This window comes from Grus americana, chromosome 5, assembly GCF_028858705.1.
Source record: "Grus americana isolate bGruAme1 chromosome 5, bGruAme1.mat, whole genome shotgun sequence".
NCBI lineage: Eukaryota > Metazoa > Chordata > Aves > Gruiformes > Gruidae > Grus > Grus americana.
This window is the reverse complement of record NC_072856.1, coordinates 40,688,556-40,711,280: the sequence shown is the minus strand read 5'-3', so window position 1 is coordinate 40,711,280 and position 22,725 is coordinate 40,688,556. Positions and strand designations below refer to the sequence as shown.

The following is a 22,725-nucleotide window of genomic DNA, read 5'->3' as shown; positions in this document are numbered from 1 at the left end:
ATGGGAAAACACTTTGGAGATGCACTGCAGAAACTCAGAGAAGGATGATACAGTTGGGTCAAAAAGGAGTATCACAGGAAGACTTGCAGCTTTTGAGAGAAGATCAGTAGAGTTCCACTTGCTTTTGGGTCTTACAGGCTGATAATGCTTGGCTGGAATGAGGGTCTCAATTGTGCAGTTTCTTCATGTTTTCTGAACTAGATAAAAATGAGATTGGGTACTCTCTGATACTTCAAAATCACGCAAGAATGCGTTGAGAGAGAATCAACAGTAGATGCTACTTCCAAATGTTTTAATGAATAGGATGAATAATTAAGAAACATAAACACTCAGAAGAATATGCAATTTCAGTATAAACAGTATGCATCCTTTTATGTAGCTTAAATGTGCATAGCGAGTAATATGATGGAAAGTGTATTAACAACCATATAAAATGACAGCTTTAGTGACATTTAGTTCCTAGTTTATCTAATTTTACAAATCCTAGTTTACCTAATTTTACAAATGCTGTTTTTCCCAACTATTCAGTAAGGCATTTTGTTATCTAGAGGCATTTTGTTATCTAGCATAGATACCTTTCGTGTTCTTTAGGTAAGTGTTAAAAAAAAACCCCAAAAAAACCAACTCAAAGATTTTACTTGCATGCTTCTCTTTTTTTTTTTTTTTTTTCTTTTTTCCCCTTCTTCTGGGGGTTGGAGAGCAGCTCATTAAAGGAATTTTATGAACTTTGGGAACCTCATACATATTGCAGAATTACATCCCAGTAGTATGTTCTTAAAAAAAAAAAAAAGTGTATCTTTCTGGGAATCTTCCAGATTTGAGGTGGTTATCTAAATTAGGTAGGTTACATGTACTTGTAAGTATGTAAACATATGTAAATGTGTTAATATCATGAACTAGATAAGACCATGTACAGAGTATAGATACACTTATGCACTGCTTCAGCATTTTTCAAAGCTTCAGCATTTACAAAGTGTAGCAAGAATCAGTTGCTGAAATATCTGGCTATGTGTAGCTTCTTTTGCTCTGTTGCAGGTTTAAAGAGAAGGGATAATGTCAGGAATGTTGCTCTTGAAGTTGGAGGAACAATTCTTCTGATAGCATGGACTTCACCTTGCTTTCAGCAAGCAAATAATTTGTTTTGATGATGGATTGGAAGTGAAAACTGTTATGAGGGTTGTAGAATGGTCATCAGTTTGCTAAGGAAAGAATCAGTGTGTCTCGGTCTGCAGCTAGGAAGCATGAAGTAAAATTAAGTATTTTCAGGAAAAAACCCTGGCTTTTCAGGAATTAGTGGAGTTCTTTGCAGGGGGCTATTGTAGATGGTAAAATGTTCTTGGTTTAAAAAGTGTTTCGATGAGTTCATTGAAGAAAAGTCCTTGGGGCTGTCTAAATTCAAAGATACTGCCTCTGGCTCAGAATATCTTTGATTGACAAGTTTTTGGAGATTTGAAAAGTTTTCTGAGGTTTATTCTTCTGTTTTTATACTTCTCCCATGGAGCTGCCTGTTTGCCCATGGTTAGAAGTGGGATACTGAGGTTGATGGTCTGTTGGTCTGACCAGACATAGCCATTCTGATATGATCATGGCCAATGAGGTAGCTTCGAAATGCTTTCGTTTGATTGTTTGAAAATATGCTTAGTGCTGTTTTGATTTGCTTAAATAAAAAATCCTGATTGATATCAGGGGCATTAATTGTGATAGAACACGCAAAGGTTCCAGGTAGGAAATGCAGATGCTGCATTGTAGTGAAATGCACAGTGTATTTAAACCACATGCATTGTTTATCAATTGTGTTCTAGATGGTTGAAGTTGGAAAATATGTATAATCAATAAACTGCTATTTCATTGAGTCTTACAGGTGTATCTCCATATTTATTCTGAAACTAAGCGTAACTGATTACTAAAGCAGTCCTTAAAAAAAACCCAAAGGATACTTAATTAACACGGACCAAAAATAAAATTAAGTGGGTTGTAAAAAGTTGATCAACATTTGTATTTGTGATAGTTGTAATGCCATGAGGTGTGTGGGTAATGTATGCATCTGAAATGTCTAATTTCTGTTTGTGCAAGCTGTTAACGTGCTTGCTGTAGCAGGGGTGCAGAAGTACCTCTTTGTACAAATAAATAATATTTATTCACGTAATAAAGTATTTGAGTATTTAATACCTTTGTTTTATAATGAAACTTTTTTCAGTATAAAATAGCATGCATATAGAAGTTAAAAACCAGAAACTTCTGTTCATTAATCATTTTTCTAAGCTAATGGTGAAAACAGCTACGTATTTTGTAAAGTCCCTTTTGCAATTTAAATCACTGAATTAAGAGTTCTGTGTATTTTGGGTACAGGGCAATTAGACATAATCAAGGGTTTCCCTACTGTGGTTTTCCATAAGCTGTTCAGTCAACTGCGTTAGAGGCAGATAGCCTCTAGTAGAACTTTAGATGCCTGTTTACTAGAGGTTGAAAGTCTGTTCTTCTGCATGTGTATGGGTAAATCCTACCTTCCTCATAGGCTTCTTGGCAAGACTTCCAAATTAAAAATGTGCAGATTTGTGGATGAATAACCTACGCAGAGAAGACCTGATTGTAAATTAAAAGGCAGCTGCTATATAGCAGAGCTTACCCTAAAAGATACACACACAAATTTGAAGGAGACTTCTTATTCAAGATAAATAGGAATAAGGAGATTTTCTCCTGCAAAAAGGTAGGTACATTGTTAATATTTCATTTCTTTCTCTATAAAATTGAGATACTGTTTGTGGCTCTAAAGGATTAGAGTGTTCCTCATAAAAAAACCCCCAGTGTTTTCCTTTTCTTTGGTGCCTCATTCTTCCAAATTTATTTTTTAAACAGTTGATTTAGATCTTTAACATTTCTATATATTTTTCTTGCAGTATTCATCTCACAGAAGCAAAACACAATAAAAGAATGCAGGACATTGAGTTACATAAAGATCTATGTAGATACTGAACAGGAAATACCCAGATAGCTATGAGGTTTATGTACAGGAAGATATTGATCAGTATAGTAGTTGTGTATTTTTTTCTGGAATATTGTCCCTAAATAACTCCCTTCTATCAACACTCAGGATAAGTGTTTTACTGCATAACAATTGCTCTTTCATAGATAATTATTTGGAATAAAGTCACTTACTTAGAAGCAATGCACAGAACTGTTATTTCATAACAGTTATACTGGTGAGGTTTTCTTTTAGACACAGCCTAAAAGTATGTGGCAGATAAGTTACATAGCACTTCTTTGTGAAGAATTACTTTTTTTTAACAGTTGACATGTATTTTATTTCTTACTTGCATTGCCATCATGCCTATGCATACGTAATAGCTCTTTGAGAAACCTCACTTTGGGGATTTGGGGGGGGGGGGGGGCGGGGGGTGAAGTATCTGGTGGTATAATAATTTCTTTCACACTGAAAGTAGGTTTTGAGGTAGTGATATTTGTTCATCCTTTTGTCATTTAATAAGTTGGGAGAAAGTGATAGTGATCTCTTTTCTAATTGATGAAGAGAGTGGCTAGGGAAGTTTGATTCTCCGCTGATTTAACAAATATTTATGATGAATGTATGACCTGCAAGAACTTTGTTTGCATATCTGATTGTTACTTTTTGTCACTCAGACTGTTTTTTAATTACCCTAAGCAATGGCTCAGCAGGATGTTGAGTTTAATGGTATCTTCTGCCTTCATCTGTGCAACTCCAAGGGGTATTAAGAGCTAATTATGAAGTCGGCTGTTCTTCAGGACCAGTCCTGAACCTACAGTATGAATTCAACCAGTCTGTAGGGTTTTTTTTCTGCCACAACAGGATTTTTATTAAAATGGCTGATTAGAGGTAACCTGCTGTTAGCAATTAAAGGTAAAAATATTTTTTTCTGGATTCAGGATAAATTCAACTTAATGTTGCTGAGAGATGGAGTGCATTCTTAGCCTTTTTGAAGGTATTGTGCATGTTTATATATACATATGTATGCATTGAAAAATCCTGCACGTTGACTGTAACATTCTGAAAAACTATGCTTCTTTTAATGCTGATGGAAATGATCCTGAAATGAGTGGACTTCAGAAATTCTAGATGCCTGAGGTTCTTCCCAATTACTCTTTTTCTAATGGATCACTTGCTATAAAGTTTTTTTTCTATTTGCTCATCTTGGTTTCTCTTCATGTAAAATATGATCACTCCTTAACTGCTACCAAATTTGAGGGTGGTGATCTTCTGATACTCCTTCTAGAAGAAAAAACAAACAGAAAAACCCATTGGCTTTATACCAGTGACCACTATATGAAGCTGGAGAATGCTTGATTCTAGTATTTAACTCAAAACTGTGGTTTGTTTCTATGTAAAATAATTTTTATCTCAAAATACAGTTTTTCAGGTCAATACTACAATCTTTTGTTTGATACTAAGTTTACCAGCATACGGCTTCAGTACATTTGCTTGTATTTCAGATACCATAGTATATCAAAGTAGAGAATAAGAAGTGGTAACAAGCCAGATGAGTTTAACTCTTTAAAACTCTTGGTGATTGAAGAGTAGTGAAACTAAAATTGTTTGCTTTATTTGAGGATAAGGTGCTTTAACTTGCAGACACCGGGGTGTGGGAACAAAATCCTGGGATAAACCTGGAGACCCTGGGAAGGGAAAAGATCCTGCTTGGACAAACAGAACTCTTAGAAGTATTCAAGGAGAACATGTAAACATGTTTACAAGTTTTAGAAGACCTATTCTGTTTCATAGCTTTAGCAAGATTCATACAGTTAAATTGGTAGAAGGCAGGACTACTGGCTGTGTTATCAGAAAGTGGTGTAAATTAGAGAGGCTGGCCCTATTGTGCGCCAGAAGGCTAGGTTAACACTTGGGAGGTGCAAAATACCCACTCCTTGTCAAGTTTTCTGCGATGTACTTACACACATGTATTTTAACTGTCTTACTGGTTTTTTCCATGAACGTGATTGTATTCAATTTTGTTATTGTCGACATTGCCACTGCCTTAATGATGCAAAGCTCTTTAAGGTCTGTAATACTGCATTCTTTTATGTATATATAGGTGGCTGCTTATATTCTGCTTCTAACACTTCAGTAGTTTTTGCTTTCTTCTGTCTGTTCCTTGGGAATGTGTGTTATCGACCTGCAGCTGATGCACATTGACATGACTGTTCATCACTAGAACAGTCTAGGTCAGTTTAGGTCGCTGTGTTCACAGTCTGCTGTGGTTTATTACTTTCCCCCTCTATATTCCTAAATAATAAATAGATCTTCCTGGTTTTGGAAGGGAAATGTACGTTCTTGAGGGTGTTTGCCATGCTGCAATTTTTCCTTCCCTTTCCACTCTATAGTGATTGTAAGGATCTGCGACACTACAAAGTGTATAATTTCATTCTCATTTCTGTGCTCGTTTATCACAACTACCAGTAATAATAAAAAAAGAGAACAAGCTTGATATTCTTAGTTCTATTTAGTATGAAGTGTCTAATGAAGTTCAAACTGTGGCACTTCATTATTAGTTGTATAACTTAACAATATAACTTCATCTTAATGGAATAATGTGCCAGTATAGTGATGCTGACAGTAAAGATATTTTTAATCTTATCGAATTCAAATACTGTGTTTGGTGTTACCATCAGTGTATAATTAGTATTACTGGTTGTAGAGGTGACTTTCTTGGAAAAACTTTTTTAGTAGCTTAGATGTGTTCCAAAAAATGCCCAGCAGTTTAAAAGACTGTATGTGAATCTTTTTACATAGAATTGGGCTGAGGTGTGTAACTGTTTTTTGGTTTTTTAAAAGATACTACTTGCAAGGTTCATGCTTTTAGGAGAAATGTAGAAAATATAGATGATAGTGACAGAATGAGAAACTGCATCTGAAGATGAACTTGTGCTGAAATAAACATGCTGAATTGTTTTTCTCCAGGACTGCTGTGAGTTTCCTGCTAGAAGAAATTCATAAAACCTCTGAATGATCTGTGGCTTTATAAGTGCAAGCTATAAATATAGAAATTGGGAAGTGATTTCTGTCTTGTGATCTGTGCAGAACTGGCAAGGTCAACTTTACAATATAATATCCCATTCTTTAGTAGTAATTTTGAAAAGAATGCTGAAATTTGATATAAAAACAATTTGAGGGCTGGAAATAACATCTTGAAGAATGATCCATATAGAATTCGGCCTTGTTGACTAATCAAAAAGAAGTCTGAGAGGTAGCCTTATTAGGTGCCTCCCTGGATTTTAAATGAATTCAGATACTTTTCAATTTAAAGTAGCAAATTGTTTAGTTTAGGGGTATGACACAGCACACTGAAACTTCACCTTAAAAAAAGAAAATTATCCCAATGAGGGAGTGTAGATAGTGTGACAGATATATGTGAAGTCAGTTAACTGCCTTTTTTTTTTTTGTATGTAGAACAGCCAAATAAATAATCAGGCAACAAGTGTACAACATACTGAAAAAAATTTTTGTACAGTGGAAAATTATCTTTTCTACATGAAGACACGAAAGAAATATAAATGGATTTGAAATAAGCCATCCATTACTCTGTAGTCTAGTCTACTGCTATTAAGTTTATATGTTCTTTCCATACTTCTTCTTAAGGCATCTTAAATGAAGAACTGGACCCTTGGAACAAGCTACTGAGGGAACTAGGGGATTTCTTTCTGTCTGTTTTGGTGGTGGTGGTGTTTTGTTTTGTTTTGTTTTTTAATCTTAACTGAAGAATTTGATTCAGTAGGAAGGTAGCTGAATGAAATATGTTCTATCTAAATGTCAGACTACTTTAATTGATCTTCTTGTCTTTTAAATCAATTTTTTTTCTATCATTGTTGGTTCAAAACATGCTTTCTTAGGTGCCCCCACTCCAGTTATCCTGTTAGAGAAGCTAGAAAACTATTGTTTTCTTCATGGAAGATAGAGAATTTATAGATGTATTTTTAGTTGACTGCATTGCTCTTCTGTAAAACTAAGTCTCCAGCACCTTGACTTTCAGTCACACATGAATCTCTTAATTATATGATTGAAAATAAAATATATTGCCTATTTTGGATAGAAAAAGCATATTATCCAAAGTAAATTCCAGTAAAATGTGTGTGTATATAAGTACATACAGCCACACAAATGCATAGTTTGCGTATTTTCAGTATTGCTCCTTTGGCTTTGTGTTTTCTAATCCAATTCCAGAGAAAACTGCAGTAGTAAGCAGGAATTCGATCATGAGAGTACTGTAGATTAATCTTGTATATTCACAGTATTGAATGGCTGTCTTAAATGAAAAGGAAGCCAGTGCTATCTGTACTGTAATGGGTGAAATGTACTCAACACAACTAGTTTCTGCTAAGAAAGGCAATGACCTTTTTGTTTATTAACTCAAATAGAGACCTAATCAGATTACTGATAGCCAGTATCAAAGTACAGTAGTTTAGTGGTGGTTTGGTGGGTTGTTGAGTATGCCTGTCCAGGGCTAGAAGCTGTTCTTGAAAAACTAAAATCAGAAGAAAATGTACAAGAATCTTTGCAGTGTAAATCCTAAGACTCTCAATTGCAAAATAATCCTGACCTTTAAGAAGTTCTCTTACAATTGCTGTGGTTGTACTGCACTTTAGCCTGTGTTTTGCAATCAGTTTGTGATGTTAGATCCATATATATGTGTTATGTGTAAATTGCAGACCTGTCTACAGCACCCTTATATCATAGAATAGTTTAGGTTGGAAGGGACCTTTAAAGGTCATCTAGTCCATCCCCCCTGCAATAAGCAGGGATATCTTCAACTAGATCAGGTTGCTCAGAGCCCCATCCAACCTGACCTTGAAAATTTCCAGGGATGGGGCATCTACCACCTCTCTGAGCAACCTGTTCCAGTGTTTCACCACCCTCATTGCGAAAAATTTCTTCCTTATGTGTAGTCTAAATTTACCCTCTTCTAGGTTAAAACCATTATCCCTTGTCCTGTCGCAACAGGCCCTGCTAAAAAGTTTGTCCCCATCTTCCTTGTGAGTCACCGTTAAGTACTGAAAGGCCTCAGTAAGGTCTCCCCGGAGCCTTCTCTTCTCCAGGCTGAACAACCCCAACTCTCTCAGCGTTTCTTCATAGGAGAGGTGCTCCAGCCCTCTGATCAACTTCGTGGCCCTTCTCTGGACCTGCTCCAAAAGGTCCATGTCTTTCTGTACTGGGGACCTCAGAGCTGGATGCAGAACTCCAGGTGAAGTCTCACCAGAGTGGAGTAGAGGGGCAGAATCCCTCAACCTGCTGCTCACGCGTCCTTTGATGCAGCCTAGGATATGGTTGGCTTTCTGGGCTGCAAGCGCACATTGCTGGGTCACGTCCAGCTTTTCATCCACTGGTACCCCCAAAGCTTTCTCTGCAGGGCTGCTCTTGATCCCTTCATCCCCCAGCCTGTATTTTTACAGGGAGTTGCCTCGACCCAGGTGCATATCTGTGTTTCAGTAATATAGGGAGAAGATACAAGCAATTTCAACAGTTTATTTTGAATCTCTGATTATTGTGGTGTGGGTAAATATATATGAGTGGTTGAGTCTGGGCGGAAAACTACTTCAGAGACTTCAAAGTCGAGTGAAAATTTATTAGGAATAATTTTAGCATTACTTTACATAGAACATTCCATGAATAAACTGACATCGATGATGCTGCTAAAAGTCTTCAAAATACTTGCTGTGCTGTCGTGTCATAACTGTGATGGTCAAGAGTATTTCTCAAGTGCTTAAAACACAATGTAAGCTATGGTTACAGTGTATTTTGCTGTTGTTTATTGGACCTGGTAATTGGGCTCTGGCTTGTCCACAAGCTTGTCTGTGTCTGTTTTCATTAGTTTGTCAACAAGAAGATACTGCTCACAAGCTTTGCTTCCCTTAAGCATTTCAGACTGGAATAATATACAAAATCTTCCAAAATAGAAAGTTTACATAGGAAATACTATATACAGGCTTGTTAATTGAGGGAGGGAGCACTTACAGTTGTTAGCTGATGTTTTTGGCAAGAGTTCAGCTTTTGCCATTGGTGTTGCAATTGTGTTGTGGTTTTCTTCCAGCACGGACATTCGGAAAATACCATGACTTAATTGATTTTAAAAATGCAAAACTTAAACAATTTCTTACAAAACAGTAGCCTAATAAGAATTTATTTTTATCTGTGGAAATTTTTTGACTGCTGTGTGTGGCAAAGAAAGAATGTAGCATTGAGTGTGCCAAAACACAGGGCACCGAAGTCCTTTATTTATTCCCAATATTTTGTGAAAGATTGTGTGACTGCATAAGAACTATCAAGACAGTGAAAGTACTAGGCCTGTGAAAGACACGTTAAGGAAACTAATTTGTTTGAGTAGATGCTCTCAAGCTCTACTTTGTTAAACAATAAAGAAATTTGGGAGGCTTTCTCTCTCTTTTTTTTAATCTTTATATACTCCTCTTGCTTCATTTGGTAATGTGTGTGAGAGGCTTTCAGCAGCGATCCATTTTGGACATGAACAAAAGCTAACTTTGCTATTTGTGCTACTGTGAATATTGTGGCAGAGACCTGCTAGGTGGTTTGATAAAGAAACACTGACTGGAGATGAATGTAGGGTGTATTTTGTGTTAAGTTTTGGCATTAACCAAACTACATATTGATGAATTAAACTACATAACTTGGGTTCTGGCAGTTTTCTGTAGTCCCGTTGAAAGTGACTGTATGTTGATATGTAAAACTATTGAACATCCTATATCAACTTTCATCTGTAAAAGGCATATGAACACTAATATTCTTTATTTATTGGAAAAAATTATGTGAAATGAGTTAAAGTCCCATAGCAAGTCAGTTAAGAAAATAGATGTAGGATTCTTAGTTTTATTTTACACAACTTGATATTCAGGAAGTATGTACTTTCTTGAGGAAGGATAATTATGTTTTCAGACAGTCCTAATTGTAAAGAGAACTTAGTTATATGTATATAATTTATGTTTGTTTGCAGAGCTTGCTTAAATTATTTTTAGAAACATGACTGCCGCAGAGCCTTGGGAGCTTATGTTCAAACATGTTTCATAGATTAGTTAACCTGCTAAAGGAATGCAGTTGAAATATGCTATCCAGGCTCTTCACAGAATAGTAAGTGTTTGAGTAGTAAAAAATACTTTTGCTGCTGATGTTTTACTTTGCTATTTAATTGTCTTGAGTGATGGCATTCAGTTTGATGTGGATGGAAAGATTGTAATTTCTCAATAGAATTATATTGATGTTGTTGAAGATAGAATAACTTGGAGGTAAAAAATGAATGAGTGTGTTTTTTGAGGTCAAAATGAGCATTTGTGTCTGGTTAGGTGGTCTAGTACCTCCAAGCATTCCAGTTAACTGCCATTTGATTTAAAGAAATAATTATGGCTGTTTAGTGGCTTTCAGTTAAAATTTACTGGATCTTGGGTCTGCTTAGATTGCTGATGTTCGTGATGATTTGTATGTGAGATGCAAAAGAAAATGCAAATTTGCTAGTGGAGGAGTCTTTAATGATGCTAAAATACAATGCCTGCAGGAATTGTCAGGTGTGTGGGGAGAAAGAGAACTGGCATATAGGGACAGTGGCTGATATTCTCACACTGTGGTGTGGAGCATTTTAGTAGTTCTCTTACAGTATGTTGATGATAATGACCAAATGAACTTCACTTTTCCTGAAGTTAATGTAGTAATTCAGTCTTACAGAATAGAATCTTTTTCCAGGAAGATGACATTTCTTCTAAAAATTCCTAGACAGAAACTTCCTTTTCTAAAGGATTGCCTCTGGGACTGAAATTGAAAAGAAAAACTTATTTATAAATTAAATTGCTCAGTATTTTGTAAGTTTTTAACTGAAACAAAATTTTAGAAGCCTATTGTTGCATAAAGAACACTTGAATACAAGAATGGTCAATGAATGATAAACTTCTAAGGCACTTGCATTTTTTTATTAAAAAAATGTTTTATTTAGTTTCTGATTCTTAGATGTATACGTTTTAGTCTTTGAGGAGAGAGCTCTTTGTAGCAGATTTTGAATCCATCATTTTTAGTGGCTTCTAAAATTTTTGGACTTGTGGTCTCAATTGACCTTTCCCTGCCCACCCCCCCTTGCTGGCTTCTGTGCACTGAATAGAAGATGACTATGGACAGCTGGTTTACCTAGTTTCCAGACCATGAAATTTAGAGAGTATTAGTCTTTAAAAACACATCCATGAGTTGCACAAGTTTTGTTCCTCTGGTATTCCTAAATACCATATTGGTTAGAAGAGCGGCTATAAAAATTCTAGCACAAGAAAAAATTATTCCATGAAAAAAATTCTAGTAAGGAATAGCAACAGAATGAAGGTAGACTTATACTGACTTTAAATTGTGACTTAGCAGTTTGACTCTAGCATAGAAGAGGAGGAAATTAAAGGCTGGATTTTCTATAAATTGTTCAAAGAAGCTGATGAAACTTGACAGTACTGGGCCCTGTAGTGAAAAGAAGCAAAATTTTAACCTGAATGACTGGGGGTGATATGGTGGCAGTGGAAAACAGGAAGGACGGATTCAGGGAAGGAGAGAGTTTTGTAAGCCTGGTCTTTGCCATACCTGTTGCAGGACTGAAGGAGACTTATGGATGAGTAAATTCTCTTGTATCTGTCAGTTGTGTCATTAACCTGCCAGTGAACCTGGACAGTCGCTCAAGGATGTCACTTTTCTAGTGGTTAGGGATCCCTTTTGAAAAGTCATCAGAAAGTGATGAGCCTTTGAAAAAAGTATCAGTGGAGGAGCAAGAAATGATCAGCTCAAATGGGAAAGATCTATAAAAAAGGCAACCTTCAGGAAACATGTTAATACCATTGCTGCTTTAAGTGCAGTAGATGCTGACTTGATATTTAACTGACTGCTCATAAGGTTCCACAGAAAATTATCTTCTTTATTTGCAACTGTTCTTCAAATGTACGCTAGTGTTAACTAGTTGTTGAAATCTTTAACCTGGACTTATTTTATGAAGTAAAGGTTTTCTGTTAACATATGAGAGCTGATGTTTCTAATTTTTTAAGTCTTCCAATTATTTTTTATTCTACAGGATCTTTAAAAGTGGTGTATCTTTGAAACAGGTATGATCTTTATATGACCGGTGACATCGATCTTTCTCTCTCTAGTGAGCTGTGCAGTATCTTGCTTGAGACTTTAATTGCCAAAAAAAGATTGATTTTTTTAATATATATACTTGTTTATTTAGAGTAGGCAAGGCATCTTTTTTCAATCCTCAGTTGACAGTTTAAGCATTAATTGTAATAAATGTATAGACATAATCAGATCTGTAAGGATACAGTGAAACCCTTCTAAATGGTTAATGCTTTTATAATCGTGATGGTTTAGATGTTCTGAATGAGATGAAGTTTCAGACTGTGTTTGCTGAAAACTGAAGGTGAAGGCTTCTCCTCTTATGTTCAGTTTCCCTTTTATAAATGGGAACTAGAACATTAGTAACTACACAGGTGTGTCCACTATTAAATTACTGGTATGAGTCAAATCTTCCACCTCCCCAGTATTTTTTAGTTTTCCAAAACAGTGTTCTGCTTCATCTTTGGCATAATAAACATCTAAAAATTAAGATTAGCTTAGTCTTTTTGTATGATGATAATTTTGTGATTAAAACAAAATGTTAACAAAAATAGATAAATCTTACTATTGTTTTGAGGTTTATGACATACCATATAGGATAAGCACACACTTAATCTGTGCACTGGGTATGTATATTCAAGCTGCTTCAATGTATTGCATTTCTTCCAAAAATACTGCAGGCCTTTCCTTCCTTCCTTCTAGAAGTCTGAATGGGCTTTAGAAAAACAAAATGTAAACATCTCATTGCAGCTGGCATTGCTTTACATATAGTTGACTTTTTTTTTGAAATACACTTCTAGAGTCTGAGAGTTAACAATGTTTACAACTGAAATGGAAAGAACGTATACTCACTTACTGAATGTGTTCCTGTGTTGGTAAATCCATTAGAATTTGATTGTTTGAATTGTACAGGAAAGTGTTTGTGTTTCAACAATGTAAGATAAGTCTTCTAATCAGTCTTACATGCTTTACCATTTAGGTTTTGTGCCTCTTTTTCCTTTGATATGTTTTGCTAGGTTTGAGATGTTGGACAAATATTTCAAATACTGCATGTCAGGATTTATTAATAAAATAAGCCTGTGAAATCCTATATGTGTTTGTTATATAACCTTTAGGTTGCATATGCAATTTTACCTGCCCAAAAAGATGTAGTGAATTCCTTCCTTTATCCTCAGTGGCAAAGAGAAAAATGCTTGATCAATGCAAAGATTTTTAAGTCAGGCTTTTCTGTGCAGTTGAAGCAATAAAATGCAGTTTTAATGTGAATGCTGCTATTATAGGTAATGCTGTATGAAATGTAGAACAATAATTCTTAAGTTTTAGGACCTTTCAAACTTCTTTAAAAAGGAGGAATAAAAAAAATCATCATTTTCTTTGCAGAAAACATTTTTTCTGTAAATTTTGATTTATCAACGTCAATGTGTAATGCAGGGTTTTTTAATAATTTAAACTTATGTGGAAGTTCTCCAGTAAACTACTTTAAATCTTCTGTTACGCTTTGATCAAGCAATGTAATTGCATGCTAGGGATGTGGGGTGTCAGTGTAATCAGTGATTTACTTGTTCCTACTGTTCAAGGAAAACTTCAGTTTCTTATTTGAGATCTTGGAATTTAAGTTGAAAGACTATTGCCTGGTTTGCGCATGGTCAGACTTCCTGTTTAAAAGATAAAACCCCTTCCAACTACAAAATGTAGTGCATGTATGTCTGAAATGCAACATATCATTAAAACAATATTAAGTTTACAAAGTCTAGAATATTATATCTTAGAATTTTAATTTGTTCCCTTCCGTATGCACACTCTGTAGTTATTTAACCGCAGACAATTCTTTTTTTGTGGGATCCATACTATTCAAGTAGCTGTTAAAGTAATTCTTTTTATCCTTGTATTCTAGCTTGCCTAGTTTCAGGCATTATTTCATGCATCCTTGCACAAATACAGAGTATCTGTCACTAACTGCTTCTCAGAGCTCCCTGAAATCACTTTTATAATAAAACAGGACAAGGTCATGTTGTGGTACTCTTATTTACAGCTGAAGACTAAGGTGTAGAGGGATACTAGAGCTATCAAGCGTCACTGAATTTTGTAGAAAGGTAGTGAATCTCGGAGATCCATGAAAATACCATAAATATGAAAATGTACAGGCTGGTAGAAGGGGAGGAATCTGTCCTGAAAAAGGGGCTCCTGGTTGAGCTTGTTTGGAGAGTGTGAAGCATAGCCCCATCTGTGGGGAAAAATATTCTAACAGAATCTGTACACAACTAAATTCAGCTCGACTTTTTTAAAGCCATAGGAGGCCATACTTTTGCTTACAGAAGAACTAGTGTTTTATACATGTTCTATAAAATAAAATACTTTCTTCCCCTTAAGAAATGGTCTTCCTAATATACTTTTAAAAATACATTTTGATTGAATTTGTAATTCAAAAGAGTTAGGGCTTGTCTTGTGTTTGATTTTTAGTCTCTATGCTCTTGTTCTTGTTCTTGCAGCTCCTGTGCCCTGGATACGTAGATTATGATATCATGGTCAGTTTAGCCTGATCTAAGACCATGTTGCACTGAAAGGAGCTGTTGCTTCAGTATCCTGTTTGCATCCCTTGTGCCAGCCTAAGTACTCCCATGGCTATACAGAGCAGGATCAGGAAACTGATGTAATTCAGAACTGAGTAAAAAATAAATAGAATTATTTCCTCAGTAGGCTTAATGTGTGGCAGCAGAAGCAGCTAAGTCAGCACACTAGAGGGAACAGAAATAGGAGGAGGAGGATTGCTTCTCTTAGTATCAGCCTGGAGACTTACAAATTGGTTTAAGACAATGGAAAGAATTCTGTCTTAACTGGGAGGGAGGGAAGGTGAGTACTGCATTGTTCTGTGCCATTTTGTTTCTCAATTTTAGTGCCAGTCAGTCTTTAGTAATCAGTATAGTTATAAATCATATCAAATCTAGCTCTCCCAAGAATTATTTCAAAGGAAAGGAATATCTAAGGATTGAGAAAGTTGTATTTTGTGGAGAGCATTTTTTAAGCATTTGCCTTTGTGTATGGAACCTAAGTTAGTTCAACAACCCTGAGGGAGACTGATGTGTTTATCTGTTTTTATCGAACCTGAAATTTACTGCATTTCAAAAAAGTTGGTGTCGGGAAATTGTGTGTTGATTCTTAGGGCTCATAGTCATGCAGCACATCAAGTGGTAGTTTTGACACCCCTCATTTCTCAGTTCAAGACTTAAGGAAACAAGTTGATTAATGTAATTTATACAGCAAATCTGCAGTGATCTTATTCTTGGTTTTGCATTGAGGATCTTAATGACTAAGTGATTCTAAAGTCTAATTTGATTTTCCATATTTCTAAAGATCAGGCTCTTAACTTCTGCATAGATAACTTCTGTTAGGTTTTGGCTGTGTGATGGTTACAATGGAGGGGGAAAAACCCCTAAAATCAGTCAAATGTGTATACAAGCAATTACAGAAAGTGATGCTGAAAGAAGTTTCTAATATTGACAAAAAGTGTCAAAAATCTGACTACAAAGCGCATTCTTGTGCAGCAACCTTTCTGTTCAACCTTCTGGACCCTGTAAAGATTGTTATAAATACTGTTGTGTATAAAAGATTTTTTAAGGGCTTTTTGTAGGGTGGATTTTTGGTGTTTGTTTTTATTTTTATAACATTTCTGTAGTATATTGATTCTCAAGATCACTTAGCTCATTAACTTGTCTGGTTGAAAAGTATGAGATCTAGGCAATACCTAGTAAATATGGAGACTTGATTCTGCTTGGCCAACTACTCCAGAAGTATTTCCGGAAGAAGGAAATAGTTTGGCTGTGAGTGTTTAGGAGGCAGATGCCTCCCTCTGTGCATGACTACAGCTATATTATTTTCCACTCCATTATCAGCAAACCGAGGATGAAATTAAGGCCTAACAGTGCGCTGGCAACTAAAATTTGTCAAATTGTTAGAAAAGGATGCTGGCAAGTGAAAGAAGACTAATAGAAGGGGGAAAGACCATCACTTACAGAAGACCTGAGTTTTGGAAAGAGTTGAGAACTGCATTCAAGTCAAAGAGCATAAGAGCTTTCATAACCTTCCTTAGATAATAATTATTAAAGCATTTAGTTCTGGTTTTATTTTAGTGAAAAGAGTTTGTGTGCATGCAGTAACTTCTAGATGTTTGAAGATTGGTATCACGCATATGTGCAGATAACATATTACTTCTAAAAAGAAATTACTGTTGTAACTGTGTACCTTTGAACTTATGTATAAGGACACTGTTTACTTTTTGTTGTCTTATCCTTGGCTAGTGAAAATTGGGATAACAAGTTGGGCTTGTGAGATTGTTTAGTCATTTGCTGCCTTAGATACTAGAGGAGTGCAAATTATCATAGAATTGTTTTGGTCGGAAAAGACCTTTAAGATCATCAAATCCAACCGTTAACCTAGCACTGCCAAGTCCACCGCTAAACCATGTCCCTAAGCACCACATCTATGTGTCTTTTAAATACCTCCAGCCACTTCCCTGGGCAGCCTGTTCCAGCGCTTGACAACCCTTTCGGTGAAGAAATTTTTCCTAATATCCAATCTAAATCTCCCCTGGTGCAACTTGAGGCCATTTCCTCTTGTCCTATTGCTTGTTACTTGGGAGAAGAGACTGACACCCGCCTGGCTACAACCTTCTTTCAGGTAGTTGTAGAGAGCGTTAAGGTCTCCTCTCAGCCTCCTTTTCTCCAGACTAAACAACCCTATTTCCCTCAGCTGCTCCTCGTAAGACTTGTTGTCTAGACTCTTCACCAGCTTTGTTGCCCAATTATGTATAATTGTAGTTTTCTCCAGAAGGCTGTTAACTTTCTATTGGATTAGAGTCAGTTTTGTAGTATTTTTTAGAATCAAAGTAACATCATTGCAGTTGAGTATAGTTGTTGGATTTGCTCAACTCCATCCCCTTCCATATTTTAAACAGCCCACTGTTTAAAATAGTTGATTCTGCATCTTGGTTGCTACCTTTTATCTTGAAATATTCATGCAATCATTACAAGGTCTGTATTTTTTTTTTTCTTCTGGATTACCCTGCATTGACTGTTTGGTGCATTGTTTTTCAACAAGTGACAGTGGTTAGTTGAGAGTGCTTTCATGACAGACTTTTAACTGAAGTACTCATAACTGCCTTGTTCTCACTAGGATTTTAAATTTTAATTTATTAAATCATTAGTTAGCTAATGCAAGGTAAAAGAACATATTTTAATTTGGTTTACCATTGAGCACAAGGCCAGAGGGGCTAAAGTCAGGGCTGATGTGTGAAGTTTTATATGGTGATATCACTTAGTCTTGAGAAAGGAGCAATGCAAAAATACTGTCCTCCTGGTTAGACTGTTTCAGGCTCTAATGACTGAGAGTAATGAAAATATGTGACTGCTCCCTATAAAAAAATCTTCAAGGATAGATTATGTGCCAGTTATAGCTCTGCCTTTTTTTTTATTGTGCCTTCTTTAATAATGAAATTGTGGTGTTCATCTTAAGCTCTGAGAGCACTGTGGCCCCTACTTTGCTCTCCTTATTCTATTTTTTTAATCCCTCTTCCAATAAAATTTTATATTGAATCTTGTCTTGAATTAACTACTACCCAATGACTTCAGTCAATTTAAAGTCATAATGAGGACAACTGAGTTTGTGGTTTCCTGTAATGATGGCCAATCCAGTAATATTGTTAACTGTTTAAATTGTTTTCACATCTGCAAATTCCCTTGTCTTCCCTAGGATTTTGGCTTGCAAAAGGCAAAATATAAGACCTTACACTTTGTAGTGAAGAGATGACTTTTTTCTCAACAAACTTACTACCTTTATTTTTCAAGTACTTTAAAGTTTCCCACTAGACCTTTTGCACTAGTTGAGATAATAAATTCAGTAAAACATACAAGCTATCCACTAGGTTAGCAGGCAAGTAGGCTAACCTAGTAAACAAGAGTAGTATAATTGATGTTTAAAAAAAAAAAAAGTTTTTCTCCATATAGAACAGCACGCTAAACCCAGTACTTCTGTGATACTCTAACCTTCAGCTGTCTTCGGTAGTAAGTAAAATGTGAATCATTAAAATATAGTTGTTCCCTGTATAATGGATTTGTAAATTCTGTATTTGAATTCATGTATCTATTTCTAAATCTGTTCAATATACTGGCATTAAAAACTAAATTGCTTGAAATTATGCTGAGTACCTATTTTAATATGTCTTTGGGTTTGTAAGAAAATGTATAACGATTTATGTTAACAATGCAATAAGGATACAAATGTGTGCATATATTAAAATGTTTCATATGATTACTGTTTGTGCCTTCTTTTAGAGTCAGTATATTAACTTTAATATTTTTAGTTTAAGGCAAAACCCCCAACACTTATGAGAAGAAAATAACACTGTCTCTATGGCAGAAATAATTTTGTTGTTAATGACTGACTGAAGTGATTAATGCAAAAGAGTTTCTTCCTTTTTCTTTTTTTTTCTTCTCTTCTCCTTCCCAGCCAGACTTCATTGCTTTGTTTTGGGAACAGATTGGAATAAAATTCGTTATCTTTTTTTTGTGTGTTTTCAGGCTCGGATAGCATTTTTACAAGGAGAGAGAAAGGGTCAAGAAAATTTGAAGAAAGATTTAGTGAGAAGAATAAAAATGTTAGAATATGCATTAAAACAAGAAAGGTAGGTATACAAATTGTTCATTTTTTTTCTGACCAAGAAGACATTACAGACTAAAAGGAGTTCCATCATGTTATGTAAACTGTCTTTACTAGATGATTCTACACTTACTTTGTGTAAACTGTCTTTATGGTTGATCATCTTTACACTATGTTTTGTGATAAACTTTAGTGTCTGCTACAATAAAAAGTTGCATATTTTTCAAATTGTTTGGACTCGTGTCTTAAACACAGAAAGTTCAAATTGGACTGTTTCCCTTTTCCGAGTTAGAGTAATGGTATACTATGTAAGAATAAATGGTCAAAAAATTCTTATACTTTATACTTATACTATGACTTTACCTGCTCTTCAGTGGTATTAAACTTGAAAGGATGAAAAATACTATTCTCTGGATTCCCTACAACGATTTTGTATTTGTTGTATGATGAAAACTATATTTCGTGGCAGAACAGAATCCTTTAAAAGTTAGTGTTACATTTTAAAGTATTGTTTTTTCATGTGGTAGATGCTAGAATTTCTAGTCTCAGTAGATGCATTTTCTGTAGCATTAATTGAAGGCTTTAAAAAAAAAAATTCCATTCAGTCCATGTAGGCTAATGTCCTTCAAACCTACATGCTGTTCTGTTGCCTGGCTATTTCTTTTGACCAAAATTAGTAGTTAATTTTGCAAAAACACTAGAAAAATAATCTTGTCATGTGTCTGTACTTTCAGTAGTGGATTCAATTCTTACAGTTAATTTTATCTTGCTCTTAAAGTAGCTGAATCCAACAGTGTAAACATCTTGAGGATCAGGCATCAAAATAGGTAGCCTTTAGTTATTTCTTTTGATTTGAGAGGAACATTCCTTCCAGAGTAAACTTAAAATTTTGTAGGAAAGTGTAGTGAGGCTTCACCTAGACACTTTTAAGTTAGTTGTCCGAGAGTAAGGATGTCTAAATACATTTTACATTATGAATTAGTACGAGTGACTGGTACAGAAATAACTTTGTTTAGTGGGTTTCATATTAAAAATTAATGTTTTGGCAAGGATGGCTATGTACCGCTGTGTGAAGTGTCCAGTATAAAGATGCTTCAGAAAACAGCATATGCTCATACAGAAAGCCATATCGGCACATCATGTGTTTTCTGGTGAAGTAATAGGCAGAAAGGATCTATTTATTCATTCAGTCCTGTCCTCAAAATGGTAAGTAACTCAAGGTGTCCAACCGGTGTAAGACTAAAAGTTACATTGTTATATCATACTGGTAATGTACAAATCACTCTGGATTCAAGGCAGATGAAAAGTACGCAAAGTGTTGGGGTGTGTATACTCTTCCTTTAAAGAACATTGAATATATCAAAGGAATAATGTGCTGTTATGGCAGCCCCAAGTGTCTTGGGTAAATAACTTTCTGAAGTTGAAGGAAAACATTTTGGTTATTTTGGCAATAATAAACTCTGTGTGCTGCACATAAACTTTATGCAGATGCACACCATAAGGCTGTGAGGATTGCTTAATTATTGAGGCAAATCAGAGCTGGAATGTGAAGACATCATATAACAGAATGCAGGATTTGAAGATGAATGGCATTGGTGAAACCTCACCCCGCTTTCCCCTGAAACACAGCTGCCTTTATAGTTTGAATTCCCATGAAATTCCAAAATTCATCTGATGGGCAGGAAACTTGTAATCATATGTACTACAGAAGCAGAACAGCAGAAACATACAGTTTGCTTTAGTTCTTGCGGCTAGTGGGTACAAGCCAACACTGTATGCTTCTCAAAAGGGAAATCCTTGCTAAAGTTGCAGCCAGCACTGTCATGGAGATTGCTAAAAACAGAACTGAAACTCTGAGATTGATTGGTGAATGTGTTGGAGGCCACAAGGAAGCCTTCCGTTGGTTTTGGTTTTTTTTCTACAAATGCCCGGTGGTTTGAGGGGCTCTAGTTGCGAAAGCACAATGGATTGACTGAGGAAAGCAAGTAGGTACTGACTTGTCAGTATATCATCCAAGGATGATAGCGAGTTAGTTGCTTGGCTGTTGCACTGAATGAAGAGTTCAGGATCATAGACATTATTTTTTTGCCATTGTTCCTCTGAGTGAAGAATCGTGACTAATGAAAAGAAACCAGTCCCAAAGCAAAATTCTGAGAATTTCAGATCTGCAAATGGTTGACAGCAATTTTCAGTGTTGCATCTGATTCCCCCAATTCCTTTCTCCTCTTCTTGTTGCTGACTCTCTGATGCTGTCAAAAAGTTTCATGCTGTGAAATATCAGATTATAGGGAGTCAGAAACAAAGTCATTCAGACACTGATGACTGTCGTGATTTCTCAGAAAAAGGGTATGAAACAGGACATCGCTGTGTAAGATTAAATAAAATGCAGTAGTAGTTACAAAATAGTTTGATATTTCTAGTATTTATCTCTAAGTGTATGTGCAGTGGGTGCGATAAAGTTTTAGAGAAGTAAAATGTTTATTATTTTAATGGTCTTAAATATTTTTGTAGTTCTGTATGAATTTTTGTAACAAAACTAGACCTTAAGTAGTTATATGTATGAGATTTTTGATTTGTAGCTAGTGGATTATTCCTTTATGGTGCTTTGCAGACCCAGCTGGACGACTTCTCTTGTGTACTCTGAGCCACTCTACTCCAAGCCTCATTAGCACAGTACTGTGCTTAAATTAATAAGACTTGCTGAGGTCATAAAACTGTGGCTATATTTTGACTTCATGGGGTTTGGACTGGAGCTGGCTTACATACTTGCAACTGAGTGGTAGCATTCAACAGCTAAATAGCAACAAGCAGCTAAATCAGCTTAGGACATTATTTCTCTTCTTCTTATTTTTTCACTCATGGAAGCCTAGCCTTAGAAGAATATCAGGTCAATACTCAAAGGATTCAAAAGATGCCTCTTGTAGAATGATGTGTGGGAGTAACATCACTGACTTGTCAACAACACTGTAGCTTGTAAGGGATTTTTAAAGATACATAATAATTGCCCTTGTTTTTGTGACAATACGGAGAGGAATACATGTGCAGATACAGTTTACTGAAATTTAGTAAGATTAATTTCTTACTGTAAAATTGAAGTTGAGCATCAGCTTTTCAATTACAATGCTTTATTGGCTTCACTTATGAATTGAGCAAAACCATTTTGGCTTTATTTAACTACACAATTTCTTAATTTAAAAAAAAAAATCCCCAGAATGTACAGTACTTTATAGGGCATATAAATCATAGTACGTACACTTTATCTGGAAAGCTTGGTGGAACACTGCTGTATTACAATGTGGAACAAAGCTTTGTCTCTCAAAGAGACCATCTAGGATAGGATAGACAGTCTTAGAAATAGGACCATATTCACAGATAATGAAAAAAATTATGATGCTATTTAATTGGCTGTCAGTCAGATTCAGGTCACACAAATACCTAGTCTTCAGGAGCCTTACAGTTTTTCAGTTACAATGTAATTGCTATGAAATGCAGTATTTTATCTTACTATACAGGGTCAGTAGTGCCATCTACTGACAGTTTGTTAATGAGACTGTTCCTACTTGCTATTTTAGCAGAAATTTCTGTAATTTAAAAGAAGAATATTCTATACCATCAAATATGTCAGGCAGCATTTGAAATGAACTTTTACTTTCAGTTTGGAAAAAATTGCAACAGTGGCTCAGCCATTTGAGAAGATAATTTGTTGGAAATCCTTGGTTTTGTCCAGCACATGTTCCGTTATGTGTCTTTCTTCAAGACGTTTCATGTTTAAAAGCTGTCTTTAAAATTGAGGGAGCTAAATGTGGTTCAGTTATTCTTAAAACTTTGGTCAAATATTTAATTTAGAATTATGAAGCCAGCTGTATTTTAGAGAGACTTCTTTAAAATGTGGCTGCTAAGTTTTTTAGAGATCTTTCACCTTGGCTCTACTGTAGAACATCTAGAGTTCTTTTCCCTGAGATTTTGAGTATTTT

The 22,725-nt window shown here is 35.5% G+C and overlaps 1 protein-coding gene across 4 annotated transcripts in view; it reads left to right on the top strand.

Moving 5' to 3' along the window:
• Positions 1-22,725, top strand: part of STRN3 (striatin 3) — a 62,972-nt gene that overhangs the window by 3,791 nt on the left and 36,456 nt on the right. For all 4 annotated transcript variants that reach the window (XM_054828934.1, XM_054828931.1, XM_054828933.1 and 1 more), the window contains exon 2: positions 18,673-18,776. In XM_054828934.1, coding sequence (XP_054684909.1) covers positions 18,673-18,776 — 104 coding nt within the window. The remainder of the gene's footprint in view (positions 1-18,672; positions 18,777-22,725) is intronic.